At 43.7% G+C, this 24,576-nt stretch overlaps 1 protein-coding gene across 1 annotated transcript in view; it reads left to right on the top strand.

The window, feature by feature from the left end:
* The first annotated feature begins 11,039 nt into the window (after positions 1-11,039).
* Positions 11,040-24,576, top strand: part of Ubac2 (UBA domain containing 2) — a 161,229-nt gene continuing 147,692 nt past the window's right edge. Inside the window, exon 1 of the mRNA XM_004631192.2 lies at positions 11,040-11,210. Coding sequence (XP_004631249.1) covers positions 11,180-11,210 — 31 coding nt within the window. The 5' untranslated portion in view covers positions 11,040-11,179. The remainder of the gene's footprint in view (positions 11,211-24,576) is intronic.

Below are 24,576 nucleotides of genomic sequence, written 5' to 3'. Positions count from 1 at the left end.
AAAACAAAAATGAACATGATCAAAAGGTTGAAAAGTTAGGAGAAATGTTTAGACTGGAGAAGAGAAAGCTGAGAGGTGTGTGAAAAACTCACTTTTGTAGATGAGTAAATTAGTCTAAAGGATGTTGAGTGGATGTTTTAGCTGTCTTGTGCCTGGTAGAGCAGGTTTGCTCAAGGTTACTGCACAGAGCCACCACAAGGGCACAAGGGGGTAAGCTGGGCCCCAGCGGCTAAGTGTCATCTATGTAATCGGAAGAGCGGTCAGAGTGCAAAGGCGGTGACTTACGAAGGGCTCCTCTGCCAGGTAGGCACGGATGTGAGGACCAGGTAAGATGAATGTTAGGTCCCTAAGTGTGTCCTTCCTGACCTCATGCAAAGTGTACGTTAGTCCCACACCATCCACCTGGCATGTCCCACAGGCAAAACCTCCTTATCCTGCACAGAAGGACTGCGGGGTAGTTCAGCACTTGCCTGGTGTATGTCAGCTTTCCCACTGCTGGGACACAATGTTGACATGCACAACCTAGAGGAGAAATGGTGTAATGAGCTCACAGTTTCAGTGCTCTCAGTCCATGGAGAGCTGGCTCCAAGGCAGGACCATCTTGGGGGAAGGGCCTGGTGGAACACAGCTGCTTAGTGCATGGTGGCCAGGAAGCACAGAAAGGGAGAGCCTTGGAAGGGGCAGGTCCCAGGGCTCAGACATAATGCCCAAGCCACACCTCCATGACCCACCCAGACATGCCCAGAGATATGCTCAGTCAATTCCCTGGGCAGCTTCTAAGTCAACCAAGTGAACACAGCAAGCTTCACTGTCGCACCTAACGTGTGCTGGGTTCTTTTGCTAGTGTTCCCCCAAGTTTCCTCCCCCAAGCCCACACAACAACATGCTTGTGGATAAGGAGAGATTACTGTCACCAGCTTCAGACCAGGTTATTTTTAGGATCTTTTCTGATATTGGTAGGATACTCATTGTTGAATCATTCTCTTATAAACACACACTCTGAGTCTAGCAGGACTAAGGAACATTTGGCAAATCAAAGCAATCCTCTCAGTCCTCCCTCTATCCACCCAGACAGAGCCAATCCTCTGTCAAGTTCACTTAGATCAGGATTTATTTTAAGGATTTGGCTCATGCAATTGTGGGGCCTGGCAAGTACAAAATCTGCAAGTCTGAGGACATAGAGGAAAAACAAATTCAGTTTCTCCTCCTCGATGCTCACAATACGGGTCATTTGTTTGTTTGTTTGTCTGTCAGAACCGGGGATTGAACTCAGGTCCTTGCACTTGCCAGGCAAGCGCTTATTCTATTGAGCCATCTCCCCAGCCCCAACATGGGTCATTTGGTCCCAGAATGTGTGGAGGTTTCTCCTCACGTAACTGTGTGACCAGTTCAGCGGCAGACTGGCTAGACATCCTCGAACTCAGTGCAGTTCAGACACTATTCTGCCAGTCTCCAGGTCTGGTGTGTGAAACCTCCGATGGGGCAGCTACTGGTCGGGTTCCCGTGACCCTCACCTTGGGTTTGGGGAATGTGCTAGAGCAGCTCCAGAAGTCAGGGAGCACTATACTCATATTTACCTTTTGTTTTTGTTTTGTTTTGTTTTTCAAACACAAGGAGCCAGGTAAAGTATGGAAGGTACCCACACTGCAGAAGCTCTTGTCTCCCTGGAGTTGGGGGTCACTGCCCCTTAGCAGGTAGATGAACTCTGCCCACATTCCCATAAATTTCATCAGTCCAGAAACTTGGGAAACCTTGTTTCTTTGGGATTTTATGGAGATGCCGCTGCACCACCAAGACTGAAGCATGGGTGATGTGGAAATAAGATTAAAGGGAAAGGGTGTTGTCCCAAGCTACCAGACTGAGACAGCAGGGCCAGTCTGTCCAGATTCTTCATCCCTTCCTGCAGGGGATGGGTAGGTGCCCTTGAAGTAGAGTTTTACCGTGGACCACCAGAGAATTTCTTGATGCGAGCTCCAAGGCCAACACAGATGCGGGGACGAAATATATTTTTGGGTTCTATCACCAGCCTCAAGGAGAAGTTCTAACTCCCATGGCTTACCTTAGGGAGAAAAGGAGCAGATAAGGGGCAGACTTGGAAGGTCAGAGAGACATCTGGCTTCCTGAAGGCCGATTTCTGAGACCTGAGGCTCCTCAACAATATAGCAAAGACTGTTACCTTTACTGTTTGGAGCTGTGTTGGGACTCAGTGACATAATGCCAAGTACTGAAATCTTGTGCTAGTCATCTAGGAAATAATGGGAGAGTTAGAAACCATGAACTGTGGGCAACCCCCCAAATAAAAAAAATCACAGCAGGGTTTGTCACTGTGGGGCCCAGAAAGCCCATGAGGCAGGTGGTGTCCAAAGGCATAAAGAAGTAAAATTCCTTCTTACTGGAGTGTTTTCAGTCTTTTTCTCCAAAGGCCTTCAACTGATTGGGTGATAGCCACTGACATTACAGAAGGTGAGTCCGCTAACGTACTTGTTAGTCTTTTTTTTGTTTGTTTTTTGTTTTTGGCGGAACCGGGGATTGAACTCAGGCTCTGGCGCTTGCCAGGGAAGTGTTTATTCCACTGAGCCATCTCCCCGGCCCCAGTACTTGTTAGTCTTGCCTAAAAAGGACTTCACAGAAAAATCTAAGTTTGCTTGACCAAACATCTGAGTACTGTGGCTGAGTTGACACATAAAATTACACTGAAGTCAGGACCAGTGGAGTACTGTGTAAATGTAAGAGTAAGAAGTCAGGAAGCATGAGAAAATGTCGCTCCTTTACTGGGGCACCACTTAGACACTGGGTCTCTGGAAAAGCTGAATCCCAGTTATAAGAACTTGGGGAAGCCACAGTATGACTTCATGCTGTCTGTCTTCAGTCATAGGTGCCACAGTGTGCCAGCCAATCAGCGTGCTAAGTCTTGAGAGCAAAAATGAAAGGTGTCCTCCGCCTGCAGTTGAGTGGAGAAGACAAATAGCCACGTGATGACCACTATGTAGTTTGGTTTACGTTAATTGAGAAATACACAAGAAGCGTATGAGGACAAGGGCATGGACAGTTCTTGGCTTCAGCAGTACCTCTTATATCACTGCCACTGTCACCACGTGTCCCTGTCCCCTGGCAGGTCTGTGTTTCTACTTATAGGACCCAGGCATTTTGGACTAAGGGCCATGTGAACTCTTCTTCACTAGTCACATCTGCAACAGCCCTATTCCCAAGTAGATCCTCCTTCTGAGGTACCTTGGTGTATCTTTTGCGGGACATAACTCAACTTGTCACTTGAAAGAACTGATGATGTAGGTAAAAGGGAGATGGGATTAGTTTTCCATAAAAAGAAAGAATAGAAAAGCTGGGCTGTGGATACGGTTCAGTGGTAGAGGGCTTGTCTCGTGTATGTGAAAGCCTGGGTTTAATCTCTAACACCATGTGTCTCTGTTACTCTTCTTTCATTGCTGGGACAAATACCCAACAGCCAAAATGAAGGAAGGAAAGGTTTATTTAGCTCACAGTTAGTGGAGGATTCAGTCCACTCTCAGCTGGCTCCAAGGCAAAGCAACACATGGCAGAGAGCAGCCTTTCATGGTGGCAACAAAGAGCAGAGAGCAAAGGGAGTGGCAGCAGCTCAGGCAGCCAGCTAGCCTCTCTCTCCTTCTTTACATTACACTGTAATGTAAATTACCTGCCCCAGGTCAGGTGCAGCATCCACACCCACAGTAATCAATCGCAAACTCCAGAAGGCCCCCCCCCCATGACTGTATAGGCTTTGGGGGGACATCTAAATGCAAACCTTAACACCATGGGAAAGAAAAAAAAAAGTTGCAGCCCTAAGCAAAATTAACTGGCACATGTTGACCAGTTTTCAGTACTTTGCTTTGTATTTTCAGCTTGTTACTGAAATTTAGAAAACATTTTTCTTTTTCTTTCTTTTCATTAGCTGCTGTGGTAATGATACCCTCTTCCTGTGTGTGGCTACTTCAACTATATTTCTATGGATTTACAATAGTCCTCAGTGTCAGTAATGGCAGTAAGAGTTATAAGGAATATCCTACACAGTATTTTTATGATTATCTCACCTTGGGAAAGGGGGAAACTAAAAGTTCAAATGCATATGTTTTATTTTAGAATATTTCATTAAGCATATATTCAAATCCCTGCACTACTGGCAGCATAACCTGGCTGCCCACATGCACAAGGAAGATGCAGCACATGAGCCTGTTGTGACCTCTGTTTTTCTGAGTGGGTCTTACAAAAGCCAGCTTCTACTTCTGGTTTTTTCTTTTTTTTTTTATGAGCAGAATATATTTATTGAGAGAAAGAAAGCTCCTATTCTGAGAGAGGGACAGGAGGGGGGGCCTGAGCGGGTAGTTCCCCCCAGGAAAGTTGTCTCTTGCAGGGACTTTTATAGAGGAAAACCATGTGGTGAGGCGGGTCTAAGGTGGTGGAGAAGACATGGGAACTTGCTTAATTGGGCATGAGGTGGGACAAAACTATGGTCAACCGATGAGATTATAAGCAGCATTGCTCAGGTAAAACTGATTCAATCCAGTATCAAATGCCAAAGCGAGTCATGTAGCAAGCGGGCACAAATACGGAACAGGGTCTCTTTCTGTTAGGGGTTGAAAAATGGCAGCAGGATTTTTTTTTGGGGGGGAGCTGGCCCAGAATGCCTTCAGGGCATGTTTGGCCGCTGGATTTGTGGGGATCCAACCACAGCAACCTGAGGCTGACTGCTTTGTTGAAGCAGCCACTTAAAGAACTGAGCTAAGGGGCAGGCCCCCTCTACTTCTGTAGAAAGGCCCACAGGTTTGCCTTGAGGTATTACTCTTGTTCTGACAGAGAGCTTTCTGTTTCTATGATCAGATACCTCAGAATAACAAGTTAAATGATGAAAAGGTAATTTTTGCTCACAGTTCTAGGGCTTTTAGTCTTTGGCCTGCTCACTTCCTTATTCTGGACATGAGGTGAGGCAGAACATCATAGTGGGAGGGTGAGGAGGAGGAAAGCTCCTTGCCTCCTCACAGCCACAAAGCACAAGGACACAGAAAATGTGTGCTACTGCCTGTGCCAGTGTGCACCCTCCTGCTTCTGTTTTTGTTCTATTGGGGCCTCAGTGAATAAAAAAATGAGAAGTTGGTATAGGACGCACAGCAGAATGAAAACTCACACAGGACGAGTAAGTGTGTATTTGGCACCACGAGATCACACATGTTTCCCTGTGATGTGGAAAAGGAAAGCAATTTTAACTTGGCCTCCAGTGAGGAGCAGTCAGGTTGGAGAAGCCGAGGAGGCACGGCAGCGTGGGATGAGGTGGGCCTGGGCTTGCAGCTCGAAAGTGCATCTGTGTTTTGAAGGGTTACTGATGAAGTTTCATAAAACCTTACATCTTGCTCTGAAATCCCACCATGTGAGGGCATCTATTCTATCTCTAGAATTAAAAAAGGCTCCAGAGACCACATGGTTTGCAATGTCATGGGAAACAGATGAACTGGAGAGGGAAAACGCTCCAGAGAAATGGTGCGGTGGATGCCTCAGTTGTATACTGCAGGAAGACTGGGGGAGCCCGAAGCCCCCTTAGAATATCCACAACCATCACTTCGACGATGTATGTAGCTTTCTCAAAATAGCTTTCCTGTCGTCCTGCTGCAAAAATGCAAACAGCATCAGTGGGGTGGTACGGGGTGGGGCAAGGGTTCCCTGTTCTATCCCAGGTCTTGAAACATCTGCATATCATTTCTGACTGTGACTCTCAGTTCCAGGTTTGCTCTGCCCCGAGAGGCTCTCTGCTCACTCAAGCAGCAGGCTGCAGGTGGTAGGAAGCTACTGCTGCTTGGCAAGAGCCTTGTGGCAGACGGGACTCCATGAGTGAACGCCCAGCTGCCTGGCCCTTTGGGGCTTACTCCGAGGCACTAGTTCCTAGGATCTACCTGTGGGATGGAGCCCCATCTACCTGCAGCGCTAACTTGGTAGTTCTTTGAGTTCCATTCTCCCCTTCTCTGCTCAGTTCTCCATAGGATCACCCCACAGAATGCTAGTACCTGCAACATCACATCAGGGTTGGTGAGGAAACCCAGGCGGAGACAGATGGCAAGAACACCAAAATTTTAATTTTACTGATGAAATTTAATGGGGTTCTAATTCTGTTGAGAGGAACGCCAAGTATTCTGCTACATCTGTTACTTTCCCAGTAATTGTGGCACTGTGCTTTATTCCACTGTACTGAATCCCTCTGGATTGAAATGTTGAGCTAACACTGCTGTAACAAATACTGTTGTTCCATTTGAAAAGACCAACGAGTCTTAGCTACTTAATATATACAACTCTTTGTATTAAGTAGTAATTCTTTTGTACCTGTTTTTTAAAAGCTCAATTACAAATTTCCTGCAAACACTGACTTTAATGTGCAAGTGAATTAATCATCTAGTCTAGTATTATAAATCCATATCAATTTTTCAATTAAACATCATGCATTTTGCCAGTCAAGCGCTTATCCTACTGAGCCATCTCCCCGGCCCCCGCATCATGCATTCTGAAGGCAGCATTCAACTTAGTAATACGGTTCCAGCTCAGTATCCTTAGAACTAGTCTTACTTACTAAAGATAATAGAACTGAAAATTCTGGACAAGAAAACTTCTCCTAAAATGATTAAGTTTGTTGAAAATGTATAATCATTCCTTTTATTAATACCAGTTGCACTTGCAGTTTAATAATTTCATTTAGCATTTCTGATACATACATAAAATACAAATCAAAGCACTTTATAATGTTTTATATGTGCTATATATACTGTACATAATTTCTCATGTATTGAAACAAAAGTTGAGTGCTAAAGAATAAATATTTTAATAATCTTTTTGCAGTAAAAATATAAACCAGCAGCATAGTAGTTTATTATAAAGTACCACACACTACATACAATTATACATGAATCATGTTTTTTCTTGCCCTTTTTATTTCATAGTTTATTTTAAAGAGAGTACAATAATATCTGATAAGATATTAGAAACAGTATATATTTAGAAGAACAAGATGAGAGGTATTCAACTGTGTTTTTGTATTGCACATTGCTGTCTTCAATGTAGTTGCTCAGATTACAGACATCAGCATATCGTGTTAGTCAAAGTGAAAATTTTAAACATTAACTGCTAATTTCAAAAAACTGATGGAAATTAGTATTACAATCTATCCTTACTTACTTTTTAAAAATCTTTTCTCATTTCCCTCATCTTCACTGCTTATTTCTTATGTTCAGTTTCTTTCCATTTTACTATATTTATTATACCTTTCAGATTTTATTTATTCTTTCAGATTCTTACACTAGGGAGACTATGATATTTACACATGTGGGTCTGATTTATTTCACCTGAGTATAGCTTCTAGTTGTATCCATTTACCTACAAAGCCCTCAAGTTTCTCTTTCTTTAGAGCTGAGTAATTCTCTATTGTATAAAAAATACTTCTTTTTTATCCATTCCTCAATTGATGGGCATTTTGGTTGTTTACAAAATTTGGCAATGACAAATTGTGCTGCTATAAACATGAGTGTACATATATCACTGTTATGTGATGTTTTCAGTTCTTTTGGAAAAAATATCCATAAGGGGAATAGCTGGTTGAATGGGACTTCCAATCCTAGTTTCTTGAGGAGTCTCCACACTGATTTCCATAATGGTCGTTCCCATCTACATTCCCACCAACAGTGAACAAGGGTTCCTTTTTTCCCACAGCGTTTCCAGAATTTGTTATCAGTTGATTTCTGTTATGACAGCCACTCTCTCTGGGGTGAGATGATATCTCAATGTTGTTTTAATTCACATTTCTCAGCACTGTGGAACATTTGTATTTCTTCCTCTGAGAAGTGTGCAAGAATATTTTAAAACGATTTTCTTTGGTCCTATTTCTATGTAGGACAAGACAGACAAACTCCTTTTCATGGTCATTACAAAGTTACAAAATGATGTTTTATTCAAGGCGTTGATAGTGTGGAGGATTGACAACGGGTGGTCAACTTGTTATATCCAGCTGAACTGAATCATCGTGGTGCTGGATGTGGAAGGTCCACCTGAGGATTGTTGCCGGCAGCATAAAAGGAGAAGTGGGGAGGAAGAGGTGGTCCTGTCGGTTCTCCTGGAGGGGCCGGTCATATTGGCTCTGTGATACAAACTTGGCTATTCTCATCGTTGGAGGAGTTCAGAACCTTGCTGTCACTGGGAATGGCTGCAGTTCACTTAGTGGGAGCTCTGGTCCTTACTTAGAACATTGCCTCCCGGCTCCAGTGCAGATCCCTCAACCTTTGGGCCCAGATCCTTCAACTCACTAGTGCAGACTTTCTAGCTTCTACCACGGCCTTCCGCCTTCCCAGTGCAGATCCTTGGCAGACTTGCAAGGGACATTGTCAAAGGCTCCCCAGATGGACTTCATAGGGGGCACTGTTAAGGCTCTAGGTCTTTAGCTGGATTCATGCAGGATGCTGATGTGGGATTCTGGTCCTCATTTTAATTCTTTGTGTCTACTGTGTGCACAGGTTTTCTGTACTGTTTTGTATTTGACTCTTCAGGTGACTATTACAAAATAATCCTATAAATTATTTGTCTTGTATAGTTTCCCTTGCAAGCCTTAACTACAACAGACAGTAGTCTTACTAACATCACTGATAGCATTCACTGATTTGCGGGTTTTTCCTACAAGATCCTGGATGACTGAGGTAGCCATTGTTTTTATTTTTATTTTTTTATTTAAAGCTTTTATTTATTTATTGTGTGTGTGTGTGTGTGTGTGTGTGTGTGTGGCCAGCTCAGCCCACCAGGGGGCAGGGCTGGCTGGCATGTGGTGCTGGGGGATCGAACCACTGTCCCTGTGCTTTGCTAAGCTTGTTCTAAGTAGATGCTTTAGACCACTGAGCCATCTCACCAGCCCCTAGCCATTGTTTTTAATTCAATGATTTGCTCACTGTCTCTTGCTACTTTTCAGTTGTTTATAAAACGATGTTACTGGCTGTTCGAAACTACAGTTTGATCTGTTGCACAATGATACCCAAAAGGAAAAAAAGTTTTCCTGTGGAATAATTTTTTTAAGTGCTTCAAGTTTTGACAATCTTTAGTGTCCACTGCTGTATATTTGGAAATAAATTTTCCACTCAAATGTTTCACTCTCCAAAGCCCCACTGTTATGCAGAGACAATTGCCTTGCAACAAAAATTTCATGGCTGATTATCTACCACTTTGGATTTAACACAGATCCTTTTACATATGTCAACATCCCCCCAAATAATTATCTACATTTCTTATATGAATAGTCTTACTAAGTCAGCATTTTTCTCCAATATTATTTAGATTTCTACAACTTGTTATAATTTGCTATTCTATAACGACAAGACTTTAAACCCACTGAATTAAAATTCAAAACAAATTCCAGGAACAACATTGATTTTCAAGGTTTCTTTAAATCTGTCTTTGTCAACTTTCTTTGCAAAGTGTTCACAATCATGAGCTCACCTCTTAAGATAAACTAGGAAAAATGTCTTATTGTATACATGTTTGAACATTCAACTTGACAATGGTACTTTCCTAAGCAAAACATTATAGTGAAGAGCATTTCTTCATATTTTGGCCAATGTCTTTAATATCCACCTTAGCAGAAATCTCCTGGTACTCTGCTTCTGCTTTTAGTTTCTTGTGTGTGTGTGTGTGTTTTGTTTTTTTTTTTTTTTTTATCGGAAAAATATAAAGAAAATCTCATCTTATGCAGATTTGGAGTTGGAGAAGCAAACATTTTGATGGTCTTTTAAGAAGACAGGGACATCATTTTTGGTATTACAGTATAGTTTATGTGCTAGTTTCTTAAAAAATATTTGCAATGAGTGATCAGGAACCATAACAATGAAGTTTTGTACACTATCCTAAACTTTACTGCTTTATCTTGCAGTTTAAATAGTTTTTTCGTGATTTCATAATATTAGGCACAGGTCAACTGGAAAATACTGGTTCACAGTTTTTCCAAATGTAGGGTGGAAAACTCCACTACATACTCGCTAACAGTGGAAAAGAAAAATGCATTACCATTACTAGGAAAGCGATTTTGGTCCTTTGGAGCCCCTGTGAGTCCTGAGTCCTGAGCCACACCCAAGAACCACTGTCTTCTGTTGGCTGTAGGTGTGGGGACCAGAGGTGTCTTCAACACAACAGACTTGTAGACTTTTTTTTTTTTCAAAATAACTTAAGTGCATGAACCTAAAAAAGTCAACTGTTACTACAAGAGAACATGAGAAAAAAAAACACGTATTGCGCCTAAAGGGAATAAAAATCACCCATACTGCTGCCTTCTAGAAATAATCAGTGAGAACATTTTGACTCACTGGAATCTTTCTCTAAGGCAGGTTATGTTTTACTGATTTACAAACCTCAGATTTAGCACGTTGGCTGGCTTTTATAAGCTCTCAAATATTTTATAGCATGCTGTACATAGTTTTGCAACTTGTCCTTTTCATTTAGCCCTGCGATTTCCCCATATGTACTCTTTCAAAACGTCTTAAACCACTATTACATAAAATTTCTAGGCTCAAAATAGCTTTTGCAAAAGCTATATTAGCAAAAACTAATTTCATTCTCTTAAGACGTGGGACAGGGCCGGGAGATGGCTCAGTGGAGTAAGCGCTTCCCTGGCAAGCACAAGGGCCTGAGTTCAACCCCCGGTTCCGCCAAGGAAAAAAAGACGTGGGACACAGGGCGCAGCTAGTAAACCCAATCCCGTCGACAGGAAGCGCGGTCGGCCCGGGCATCCGAGCGCCCTGCTGGACGGAGCTGGACGCCGGTCGGGATCCTGAGCCAGGGAGAGGTTAGGGGTTGCGAGAGCGGGGCTGGGCGCTCTTGCGCTTTCGACTGGAGCCACGCTCCCTCCCACCCCGCACTATTTCTTTTCCTTCCAAACAGCAGCCTGCGCCGTAAGAAGTCGGAGGGGCGGGCCCTCCGCAGAGGACGCACTTCCCTTCTACAGCAGGAAGGGCGGGCGCCGGCCCAACGCGTGCGCTCACCGGGCGCGCATGCGCGCTGTGCCCGGCGACCCTAGAGCGGCTCCGCCGCGCCAGTTTCGCCGGCCGGCCGGGAGTGCGCCTGCGCGATCGATCGCCGGCGCCCTCCACCTCCGCTTCCCCTCCCCCTGGCCCCTGAGGGGGGCTTCGGGCCCAGCGGGATCATGTTCACCAGCACCGGCTCCAGTGGGCTTTGTGAGTACGGGCCCCCGCCATCCTGGCTGCTTCCTGCCTGCCACCCTGGGTACCTCTCGGATGAGGCTGGGGACAGCGGGACCCTCGGGTTTGTTGGATGTTGGGGGCCGTGCCTCCCAACCCGGCGCTCCAACCTTGGTAGTTGCTGCCCTTGGGGCCCGGGGCCCTGCCCCGCCTCAGCCTGGAGGGGCGTTGGGCAGAGGGTCCCCCTGCCGGCTCGGCCGCAGCCTGGGCGCCTCTGCTGCGACACTCACTCAGCAGCCCCCGTGCTGCTGCAGGTGGGCTGGGCAGGTGCGGTCGGGCCGGCGCCCTGCCGCTCTCTCAGCCCCGGCTCATGCCCTTGGCGGCACGGGTGCCAGGCTGGAAAAAAAGGCCGTCCCAGAGGAGTCGTGCTGGAAGCCTGCCCCGTGCCCTGTCACAGTCCCCATTCATTGAGGCTACAGTGGGACCGAAGCGACCCTTCCCCCACATCCAAATTTCACCTTCTATTTCAGGAGCTAACTCTCAGTTTTACTTAGATGTATTCTTCTCCAGTCTCCCCAGAGAGTTTTTAGACAAGCAAACACTGATCAAAGTGCTTCAAAGTGGAAAGAAGTTAGGAAGTCATTTGGCAAGAGGGTGCATTTCTGACTGGATGTGCTTCTTTTTACTGGAGTGTCATCGTGGTCGGCAGCCTGAGGGCCAGGAATATATACAGCCTTACGAACAACTTTTGCTCATGACCTTGTATTTAATTGACTTTCCATAAACTGGACAGTGTTTTGACCAACAGCCCTGACATTAAGCAGTCCCTCCAGCAGTGAGCAGTTTAAATAGCTACAGATTTGCCGTTGCTTATCACTTACTACTTCCTATCTCTACATGTGCAGTTGATGTTGCCCAGTACAAGAACGCCTGGCATTTATAGTTTCCAAGTTTTATTGTGAATGTCACAAATCTTTTCTGAGAGTTTGTCTTACTCTAAAGGGTACTGTCAGAACCACGGGCACAATTGTAAAGTCTTCCTTGCTTTTCAGCCCCTTAGGTTTTGAAGTAACTTTAATAGTTATGATGACCTCTTTCATAATTTCACAGTGCGAAGGCCTTTAGGGAATCATTCATGCATTCACCCCAGAGACCTTACAACAACAAGCAAATTAATCTTTTCCAAACTCCCGTTTGGATGAAGAACATCATGACTATTGATGTTGATGAAGCTGACAGTTCAAGAAGGTGGTGTGGTTTTCTCAAGATCATGAGACACTGGTGGATATAACATTAACAGTAGGATTCTTCAGTTTTAGTTGTTCTTTATTTAGCATTTTGAGTTATCATGGCTAACCAAAATACATACAAAAATTTAAGAAGGCAAGAGAAATCTGCTGTTAGTTGCTGGACCATATGAACTGTGAAATTATGTGGGCAAGGAGTCTTTAAATTTTAAACAGGGTGACTCTTACCTGTGACACAACTAGGTGACTTTTAGGAGCCAAACTTCTGCCTTGAGAGGGGCCTGGCTCAGAGGATCTTCCTCAGCTTTCTTGATCTTTCTCTAAAGTGAGTGTATCCAGTGTAAAAGTTGGAAGAGTGGCTCTTCCTCTTATCACTGTGTTTTATGTGCTCATTAATAAACATTTGGGGGATAGGCTGTGAATGAACTGTGCTAAGTGTGGGCAGCACAACAGGCAACAAGTCTTTGTTTTTTGAAACAGGGTCTTACACTGTGTAGTCCAGGCTGGGCTTGAACTCATAATGACCCTCCTGCTTCAACCTCCTCACTGCTGTAATTATAGGCCCATGCTAACAAGGCTGGCTACAATGATGAACAAGTTGTTGTCCTAGAGTTCATGGTGTTTACTGTGGAGTTTGGGCACAGTTTTCCCAGGACTGGTTATTTAGCAAATGTGCAAGTTAGTCATCATTGTGCTTTAAAATTTTTATCTGACAAAGCTACCTACCTAGAGGGAAGCAATTTCGTTTCCATAAAAAGCTGTGTGGCCCTTTGTTAAGTAAAAATTCTGCTCCTAAATAAGTATCCTGAAGAAGAATACATCTGGTTAACCAGCATCCAAGAGTGGAGAGTAACCTTTGAGAAAGAAATCCCTCCCTTTCCTCTACCTGCATCTCCCCCAGACTCTGACTAGTACATAATGACGTTTTCCTGTTGAACTTGCTTGCTTACTTTCTGTGTTTCATCGAGAGGTGTCTGTTGAGTAAGAGGACATGAGGGTGTTAAAGTGATGAACAGGGTAAAGGAGGCCAGCGTCACGTAGGTTTGCAGAGAATATAAGTGCTTCCACAGTGACACGTTAGGAGATGTAACTGAGGTTGGAGGGGCTGGCCACTGCTATAATGCACTGCGTGGGAGAGGTCTGAGAAGGTGACGTTCAAGTGGAACCAAATAGTGTGAAGCAGCAGGGTGTTTTCAAGGTGCTAAAGAAAACTTGTGAGGCCAGAGCAGTAAATCAGGGCAAGGGCATTTGTGGCCATTCATTTGAAACTGCTTTGCTGTCGCGCCCCCCCCCCCCATGTGGTATGACTAGGTAAGATCACATAGAAATAGTGTTGATGACTTAGCTTAGACACCTACTTGTAGACGAGTGCTGTTCCTCAACTCTGTGTTGAGTAATACATGCATCGTTTATTATACTGCATTTATTATTAAGCATACATATTACTTATCCACTTCACAATATAGAGACACACTCAAACAAAGGTGCATTCAAACAGCATTAATTGCATGGTTAATGCAGCCTGGGTGTAGTTTGCAGGGAACTCAGCATCAGAGGAAAAAATTAAAAAATGAACAAGCGTGCTCAGTGTGGTAGGTTCATTGCAGGAGGTGGGCTGATAGGCACAATGTTAAAGAAGACTTCCCACCACAGGTGAGACTTCAGCTGAGTTTTGAGGGTTGAGTAAGAGCTTGTCGGGCATAGCAATGGGGAGAAGGCTTCTGTGAAGGTTAGAGCATGGGAGCAAAGCTGGAGGGAAAGAGTTAGGGACAGTCATTTATAGCTGAAGTGAGCAATTTCTGAGTGTACTGTGAAATTGTCAGAGGGCAGTGGAAGGTGACAAAAATCCGGGACAGGACCTGCAGACATCTTAACATTTAAAGGGAGAGAAGCAGAGCTGGGGAAACAGCTGAGGAGCAGAGAAAGGGCCGGCTGAGGGCCGAGAGGGATGGAAAGCTGGGGCTGTGGGCTTGGGAGGCACTTTGAAGTGAATCAGTGACAAAGTGCAGGCCAGTGAGTTGTACTTGGCCAGGGCTGTCTGTGCAGGGAGAGCTCCTTAAAGTTGAAAGAAACCTTAGTTCGTCCGAACAGTGCTGGGCAAGGCCCAGCGGAGAGTGCGTGGTGACAGGGCAAGTCCTGGGAAGCAGGAGGAAGTGACAGCCCTCCAGCACCTGAGGTGGGTGTTGCCAGGGGACGAAAGCCTGAAGTTCACTCTTGTTAATGGAGCAATGATTTCCAGATGCTGCCTGTCCTGGCTTCAAAATGTGAGCCAAGCTATTTCCTTACACTTTACTGGATCTTACTCATAGGGTCACATTCGGAAGGGCCAACGTGTGCATCAGAAAACTGGATTTTTTTTTTTTTTTTTTTTTTTTAGGGAGGTTTTTATTTTATTTTTGTCCCAGGGCCTCACACATGCTAGGCAGTCACTCTAAGGCAAGAGGTTGGCCAGCAGGAAGGAGATGGAGGTGCTGAAGGCCTGATTAAGGTAGTAGCAGACAGAATGGACAGGATAGAGAAGAGAATTTGGAAAGGTGTTTCTGCAGGTAGGTTGTGTTAGTCCAGCTTTTTAGGTTGGGGTTAGGGGTGGAAGCAGAGTTGAGGGTGACTCTGGTTTATGACATGGGCAGCTGGGCAGTTCATGAGGTTGCCATGAGCTCAAACTGGGATCACAGAGGAGGAGGAGGGGGAAGATGAGTTCAGCCTTGGACCTGTGTGACATTGAAGAGTCTGCGGAGTCCAGTTGGAAATACACAGAGGACACTTGGCAGGAGGGTGTCTGGAGCTGGAGTGGACGTGGTAAGGTGGGAATTGGGCCAAGAAGAGCCTTTCTAGAAGCCAGGTCTTCCTCCCCAGCCCAAGGGGATGTGCCCCCTTCATGGTAAATGCACATTTCAGCGTTTCTAGTATATCAGCTCCAGTTGGCATCTCCTTCCATACCCAGTTTGGAACCTGCTGTTAATTATCCTAGTTGCAGCTTCACCCAGACTCAGCCAGCTGCTGTACACATGGAACAAAACCCTAGCCTTGTATTAATGTTGGCTCAACTGAGCTGAGCCCTGTGTATGGTTTCTCAGTTAAGTAGAGTTTAGCCATCGCTTGGTGGTATTTGCATTTTATCTCTAGCCTTAAGACCATTCCCCCATCTTACCCCCAACCTATCCAGAAATCAGGGCTGTCTCCCAAGTTCCCCTGTGTTTCTTGCTTTTTCCTTTACCTTGTTTCTTGCTCCTTTCCTGGACTTTAGAGGAATGGTGGAGACCCTTGTCCTTTCAGAGGCCCACCTTCCACCCAGCATTAACTGTTTCTTTTCTAGCACCACTCACTTCACCCTCCTGTCTTTTGAGATGCCTTGGTGCATGCCTTGGTGCATGGTTGGAACTGATACCTCTTGTGCTTTCTTGGAGGTTCCCAGAGCCAGGAGCCTCTCACCTACTGCTCTCTTGACTGGATGTGCGTCTTTGTTTTGGTGAAGTCAGACTGCCTGTCCTTTAGGCTTCTGCAGATGGAAAGGAAGATGAAAAGAGTTAATACTGCAACTCCTAGACTTTTGTTCTAGGAAATACTCAGTGAGGATTGCCTATTAACAGGAATTCTTTTTCTGAGTCCCATCCTCTTAAGTACAAAGGCTTAACCTCTCCATTAACTCTTTTTTTTTTTTTTTCTTTGCGGAACCTGCGATTGAACTCAGGCCCTTGCACTTGCCAGAGAAGTGCTTATTCCACTGAGCCATCTCCCTGGCCCCTTCTCCATTAACTCTTACCTATGTCTTCCCAGCCATTGCCTGGTGTTCCCATCTACTTGTTTTAAAAGAGAACTTCCACTTATACCCCTACCGCAGCCATTTCTAGTTCCTCTGCTAATTTTTGATGCCACTCACTGTGGCAGGCCTGTGTTCCTGGCTCCATGCAGCTGGCTTCTGCCCTACTGCAGTGCTGAAGTTGCTGTGAACAAGGTAATGAACGCATGATATCCACACCAGTAAGTCACCTGGGTGCTTCCCGTCTCATCACAGTGGAATGTCCTCTTGCTTCTGGCCTTAATATTTCTTTTAAGATCGTTTACTTCTTGACTTTTTCTATCCATTTTGTACTTCTTGGTTCTCCTCATTTCTCCTGACCATATCTATTTAGTTTTTTTTTATACTTTCAGATTATACTGGATTTTGCATTAATGGGTTAAAGGTTAACTTAGGAGAGCAGTCTCAGTGGGTCCTTAAGGGTGAAGCCTGCTTTCTTAGAGCAAGGAGTGAATCAGAGGTAGAGTAGGAGGACCCTGGAGGGATCCTGGTGTGATTGGACAGCTGAGTGAATCTGAATAAGACATAGACTTCAAATGCTTATCTATACCCCAGGTATCGTGCTACTAGCACCACTGTGGGAACCAGCAAAAAAGATGAGTTTACAGTGGGACGTATAGTGTTCAGCTGAGTTGGAACTTTTTCCTGAGTAAAACAGTTATCTGATCTAAAGTATTGTCAGGGAGCCTTGAGTGCAGTTGGAAAGCTTAATGGACCATCCACGGTCTGCTGGTGTCAGCCTGCAATTCCGAGATGGGCACCCCTAAGGCTGGTGGGGCGTTTGAGGTGCACACCTCACCTTCATTCCAGCTGAAGACCCCAGGAATACCTTCTGCTCCCCACATGGTGCTGAGATGGACATCTCCAGGATTTCTCAGTGTCACTATTTTCATGCTTTCTGAGAGGATCACACCATATTCTTAATGGGATATTCTTTTGTAGATATGTATGTAATGTGTTCGGTACACAATTTATGGAGGTGACTGGAACGCTGAATTTTGATTTCTCATCATTTAGAATTTATTTAGTTGGAAGCAGTATTCCATATGAAAAGGTACTAGGCCTTATGGCTGCTCCTTCACTCTTCAATTCATTGATTCCATAGATACTTGATTAATGAGCTTTTCTGTGGGCCAGGCACTCTTCTGGGTTCTCAGAATTTACTAGGAATTGAAAGACTAAGTATACATTCAAATGGTGATAATCTTCAGCAAGAAGTTTGAACCTTAAAAGTACCTTGTTCACTGTTTTAATTAATGCTTCAGTTTTTATTCAGTTAAAGACTGTGCTCCCTCCTTTTCCCGTTTAGATTTATTAGCAACTTCTGCAAATTGTGCATTTTGTGTGGAGCCTTCCTCTGGGAGGCAGTAGCACTTACATTTTGTTACCTTACTGGAAACTGAAAATTTATCATTTTGTTTTAGCTGGGTGTTTGTTTTGGGCCAAAATAATTTGGCCTGTCTTTTGCTGGGATTGGTGGGGCATACTGGAGATTGAACACTGAGCCATCAGGCCTCAACCTTTTTGGCATTATGGACTGGTTGCATTGAAGACAATTTTTCCATGACCTGGGGTTGGAGGGGCAATGGTTTGGGAATAGTTTGAGCACATTACATTCATTGTGTATTTTATTTTCATTATTACATTGTAACGTATAATTATATACCTCCGTATAATGCAGAACCAGTGAGCTTGCATCTAAATGGACCACTGATGTGATGGGAGATAGTGATACCCAGACTGTGTTGCTTATTCTGGTCTACTTGTGATCTTATTTTGGTTGCAATCACTGCAGAAAACTGCTCTGCAAGGATAGGGTGTTGGAAATGGAAACAGGCTTTTTAGTGCCTTCATGGCACTTTCAGGACATCCTGCATGACTAATCCAGAACATATGGAGATTTGAAGTTGTCTCGAACATACTTTTAAGGCCATCATCATTTGCAGTCTTTTTTTTTTTAAATGTATTTGGTATAGGGTCTCACTACACAGCTCAGACTTATAATGATCCTCCTGTTTTCAGCCTCCCCAGCTCTGGGATTATAGGCATACACCACTATGCCTGGTATTGGTGACTGGCTTAGTGCACCCAGTGGTGGGGCTGGCATGGCATGTGGTGCTGGGGATCGAACCCTGGTCCCTGAGCTTGCCTAAGCAGGTGCTTAGTCCATTGAGCTATCTCACCGGCCCTAGTCTTTTAAAAAATTATATTTTTTATTTTTTTAAAGAGTATAAATTAGAATTAAAAGAAAAAATTGCAAGTGATACAGAATTTCACTTAACAAAGTAATATGAATTTCATAGTATTTGTTGTAATACATAGTGTTGTCTTCCAACCAGTTATTCATATTACCAGATATGCATGTGTAAAATTGGAAGAAGAAAAAAAGAAATTAAGAAGAGAAAAAGTACAAACAATTGGAAAAATGACAAACAAATTAATTTTTATTTATTTATTTATTTATTTATTTTTTTGCCGAACCAGGGATTGAACTCAAGTCCTTGTGCTTGCCAGGGAAGCGCTTATTCCACTGAGCCATCTCCCCGGCCCCGAAACAAATTAAATATTATTTGCTCCTTTCCATAGACCATCAGAAATGCACAGTACAGCTGTCCAAACTATCCTGTTTACATACCTAGATAAATCTCTTTCCCCCATTGTGTCTCCTGTCCTTCTCCTCAACTGAGTAACTCTTTTTAAATAAGTTCATTCCCTTTTCCCAGTATCTATTGTACCCTTCGCAGTCTTAAGCACTAGATATTCTAGCATGGACAAATTAATTTCACCTAGCTTATTAAAAATGGAACGTGAGTCTGTTTCTTTCTGGTTCAGGGGTCTTTTGTGGTTGCAAAATAATTCTCAATTCTTTTGAATTCTAAGGTGGGTAATTATAGCGGAAGAAAGAGGGCCCTGGTTCAGTCATTTAAAATCTCTGCTAATGTTTGAAACACATCAAAAATCTCAATATTCACTTGTTCCCCCCATAATTCCAGTTTGGCTTTGAATACATCTTCTTTATTTGTTGTCTTGAACACAGTTCTTATTCTCCCCTAAAGTGACAGTATCAGTTTGTTGAGCAGGTTGACTATGTCACATGAGTAAGGAAGTTTTGTGATCTGTTGGTGTCACTGAAATGTATTGCTAGTGGTGGCTTTTTTTTTTTCTAAAATTTCTGAAGTGGCTCATAACTAAAACTGCTTTCCAGTGCTCTACCTTTACAAGGCTGTCTTTGTACTCCTCACAGAGCTGTACATACAGATGTGTGGTAAGAACACGAACTTTGTTATGGTTTACATGGAGATTTCCCCACAAAGCCTCATGTACTCAGAGCTGGGGCTGTTGGAAGGTGACTGGATCATTTGTGTGTGACACTGGCTCAGTCCACTGATGGATTTATAGCTGGGTGTGTGTAGGGTGATGCTGGGAAGTGAAGCCTCATGGGAGGAGGTGGGATATGTCCCTCCTGCTTTGAGTGCTCACAGCTTCCTGCCTACCATACCATGTCCTCTTTCATGCTGTCTTGCCTTGGAGTCAGCTAAAACCTCTACAACGGTGAGCTAAAATAAACCTTTCCTCCTTTAACATGGGTCAGGTATTTTGTCCCAGCAGTGAGAAAGTAACTGAGACACACTTTAATGTTGATCATTTTAATTGCATCCTATATGACATTATTAAGTTCAAGTAACATACTTTGGCTGGTCAGCATTTCTTTTTTCTTTTTTTGGTTTTGTTTTTGTGAGACAAGGTTTTGCAGTGCAAGTTCAGGCTGGCCTTGAGCTCACTGTGTAGCCCAGGCCTGTCTCCCAACTCACCAGCCTCCTGCCTCAGCCTCCTGAGTGCTGGCATTACAAGTGTGCACCGCCATGCCTGCCTTTAGTCAACATTTCTTGATGGCTGCCACAGTGTGTAGGCTCACATTCAGAAGTGACCTCTTTGACTGTCTAGTGAAAACAGAAAGCCATTAAGCCATGACAACTGCTCTGTCTCTGTATAAAACATAAATGACAAGTTGTTTTCTTATTATATAGTCATTATTCAAAGACTTGAATCACTTCTGCAGTTGTGGTTAGTTGGCAATAAAGGTGCACATAACAAGTCCTCTTGCACAAACTCCTGGAAGATACATTACACAAAAGCAAGTATTTTTGCTTGGGTTTTCTTGTTTTTGATACAGGGTCTCACTACACAGTTTGAACTCATAGTGATCCTTATGTGTTAGCCTCCCTAGCACTGGGATTACCGGCATGCACCACCATGGTTTTGGGGCTGATTTTAGTTTTGGTGGCACAGCACACCCGAGGTTCCAGGGCCAGCATGGCATGTGGTACCAAAGATTGAACTTGGGACCTTGCGCTTGCCAGGTAGGTGCTTTGACTGCTGAGCTATCTCCCCAGCCCTGCCTTGTTATATCAGGGTTCTTAAAGCTTGGATTGTGTACTGCAGCACCACAGTGATTCATTAATCCTCTCTAACAGTTGTGGCTCAGTATCCTGTGCTGTTTCATCATTTCATCCAGTTATGGTGCTAGGCAGAAGAAGAATACACCACCGTTTGAACTGCAGCCTGTCCTAAAAATTCATGATGAATGTCATTAGCAGCCAGCAGGATCTACTCTTCACCATTAGCCACTAAGAATGATGCTCCTAGTATAGATGCATTTGATGCAGTAAATGCCTTTAAAAAACTGCTTTTATTCTTTGTATTCTTTTTTTTTTTTTTTCCCTCCAAAGGCTTTGCACAGTGCTTTGTCTCCACCTGATAAAGAAGGCTTGGAGAATTAATCACCTGTTTCATTGAATCCATCATCTAAGTGAGATTTTTTGATACTTTCTTTTAAATGTAGCTTTCTTTTAGTTGGTGGTCTTAGTTTTCTGCTGTCTCATCATTGGGTCTTGCCACTTTTTCACAGAAGCTCTCCGGTGATGTTTGTTCTATACTCTTTTTGGTTGGACTTTGCTTGTGGGCTGACCAAAACTATAACTGAGACAAGTGTGCAATGCAGGAAAGAGGCATAGATGGAAGTGCTAATTTAGATGATGGGTAGACCATGTGCAGACTAAAATAAGTGTTGGATCTGATTTAAAGCCTGCTGCAATATGCAGTTATACAATTGAAGTACATCAGCTCGCTTGCCACTATAAACCCTGACACCAGGGGCAGCTTCATTTTCACTGCTATACACTGATAGGATTTTGACACGAATCTATAAGCATTTGATTTTTACGGTCTCTTTGCAGTGAAACTTCTCTGCTAGTGTTAATCTGTATTTGCAGCTACTGCTCAGCACTGGCGTCATTGCCACAGCTCTACCTCAGATCATCAGACATTAGAGCTTTGTAAGGGGCACAAGACTAGACCCTTCACATGCATGGATCACATTAGAGTTCTCACTTCTATGAGAATCTAATGCTGCTGAGGATCTGAGAAGAAGTGGAGCTCAGACAGTAACAGGGTGATGGGGAGCGGCTGTAATATAGATGAGGCTTCACTTGTTTGCACCGCATCATTCACCTGTGCAGCTGGGTTTATGACAGGCCATGGACTCATACCAGTCCATGATCTGGGGTTCGTGATGCCTGCACTGAGCTGCAGCCCCAGCCCTTTCTTATTTTGAGGTAGATCCTCAAAAGTTGCCCAGGGGACTGGGGAGATGGCTCAGTAGAATAAGCACTTGCCTCAGTAGAATAAGCACTTGCCTGCCAAGCGCAAGGGCCTGAGTTCAATCCCCGGTTCCACAAACAAACAAACAGAAACATAAATCACTCAAAAGTTGCCCAGCCTGGCCTTTTGAAGGGTGATGAATGTCTCCATTTCTCTTCTAACCAAGCCGGGTTGCCCAAACCATGCACAGCTTCTTTTAAGGTCAGATTTTGGGAGTGACCCATTCCCCACATTTCTTGAGTGTTTTGGACTGGTACCTCTGAAGCTCCTAAGAAACAGTATGTATTCATGAGTTTTAGCTGAGAGTGAAACAAGGACATTAACAAAGGCAGGGGAGATGCTTTTACACATACTTCTTTTCATTGTAAAAGTGAGAATAACCATTTTGTAGAAAACTTGGAAAATACATATAAGCACTGTTAGCATTTCAGTTAATTTTTATCTTTTCTTTTCCTGCATGTTTGTGTTCTTGTTTTAAAACAACTGAGGCAGTATATGTTCATCGAAGAAGCTTCTGAAATGTAGAAGCACCAAGAAGAAATAAAATGACATTGACATTAGAAGGCTTTTTTTTTTTTTAAATGAATTTAGGACAAGGTCTACAGGCTGTACAGGGTATCACTATGTAGATCGGACTCAGTGATTCTCCAGTTTTCAGTCTTCTAAGCACTGGGATTACAGGTGCACACCACCACGCCCAGTCTCAGTGGTCATCTCAGTGCGCCCCAGGGCGGGGCCGGTATGGCAGCCAGGGATCGAACCCCAGCTGCTGTGCTCTGCAGAAGCAGGCGCTTTAGTCTCCTGAGCTCTCTGGCTGGTCCAGCATTGACATTTGGGTGTTTATTGTTTTTCCAGTGCAAAAGTAAAGAACTAAATAAATACAAACAAACTTGTCACACATAAATATTACTTTGTAATTTTCTTTCACTTCACCCCATAGAATTTTAAAAATAGAATCATAATAATTATTATGTGGTCTGTTCTTTCGTATTCTGCTTTTCTTCATCCTCAGTTCTCCTTCCTTTTTCTTGCCTGAAACATTCCCTAAGTACTGTTCTTGCAGAATTAGGTGGTGTCCTCCTGCTTTTTCTCTATTATAATAATGTTAAGAGCATCTTAAATTTCAGGTATTCCTAGATGTAAAAGCAGGTTAAATAAAGTACATTGTCTTACTTCTTTTGGTACATACTACCAAATTCCAGCCCCAAGGGTTGGTGCTAATTTAAAACTTCAGCAAAGTAAGGGAAAAATTGCTTTACTTACTACATTGAATTTTCACAGCTGCCCTATAGAGATGAATATTGTTCTTTCTCCTGATCCCACAAATGAGTATATTGAGGTTCATAAAATAATTTTCCCAAGACCAATTAGCTAGTATGTAGAAGAGCTGGATTTCAGCTAAATTTGTCTGCCCCTATAGACTGTGTTCTCAAGGTCTCACTCTATAGTTCATGCTGGCCTTGAACTCTCTGTGTAGCTTAGACTGGCCTCAACTTTGTGTTGATCTTCCTGTCTCTGCCTCCTGGGTGCTGGGTTTATAGGCATTCATTAGCACACCTGGTTTATAGCCAGTACTTTTTTTCATTATATCGTTCCATGTTGATGGTCTAGTCCCTTTAAGGGCAAATAACTTTGATAATATGACTCATGCGCCTTAGAACTACTATCTAGGAAAAGAATCATAAACTAAGTAAGTTCTGCGTATCTGTTATGGCTTGTATCTAGGTGTCCCCCCAAAGCCTCATGTAGTCAGTGTGGTGGCTCCTAGAGTTTGCAGTTAATTCATGATCCAAAGCTGGGGTTAAGGGTGTGAGTACTGCACTTGCCTTGGGGCAGATAATTTATGTGACAGCGTATGGAGAGAGAGAGGCTTGCTAGCAGCCAGCTGCTGCTCTTCCCTTTGCTCTTTGCTATTTTCAGCCTCTGTGAACTGCTGTCTTCTGTCATGTGCCACTCGGCCTTGGAGCCAGCTGAGTATGGACTGAAACCTCCACTAACTGTGAGCTAAATAAACCTTTCCTTCCTTAATTTTGGGTGTTTGGTATTTTGTCCCAGCAACAAGGAAAAATAACTGAGACAGAATTCATATAATTTATCATTTCTTACTCAACTAGTAGCGAGTGGAAAATACAGTGAATATTTAATTAAGGTAATATTTATTAAGGTAAAAAAAATTTTTTATTACTATGAAAGGACACATTGCCACGAATGCCTCCTTGAACTTTCTGCCCTTGAACACACTTATCCTATTATTGTCGCTTTGTGAAGCAGTTCTGAAAGTCCTCTTTTCTTATCTTGGTTGTGCTGTCTGGCTTCCCCAGTGTGCTGTGTTGATTTAAAAACATTTACTTTTCACGGTCATTTTGACTTTGAGGAGGAGCTGGAAGGAGCCAGAACTTCTGTGGTGCCAGATCTGGGGAATAGTGTCTGTTGGACCCATCATCTTGTTTTTAGGAGATTGCTTTTTGTTGGAGGGCACTCAGCAGCAGTATTCATTTTATTTTTGATCACACCTTGTAAAGACATGAAAGAGGACTTCTAGGGAGCTGGTGAGATGGCTCAGTAGTCTAAAGCACCTACTTAGAACAAGCTACTAACCAAAGCACAGGGACTGCGGTTCAATCCCCCAGCACCACATGCCAGCCAGCCCCGCCCCCTGGTGGGCTGAGCTGGCCACACACACATACAAAATAAA

Source organism: Octodon degus, unplaced genomic scaffold, assembly GCF_000260255.1.
Source record: "Octodon degus isolate 3935 unplaced genomic scaffold, OctDeg1.0 scaffold00039, whole genome shotgun sequence".
Classification (NCBI taxonomy): domain Eukaryota; kingdom Metazoa; phylum Chordata; class Mammalia; order Rodentia; family Octodontidae; genus Octodon; species Octodon degus.
The sequence above is the reverse complement of the archived record's forward strand: the minus strand, read 5'-3'. Positions and strand labels throughout refer to the sequence as shown.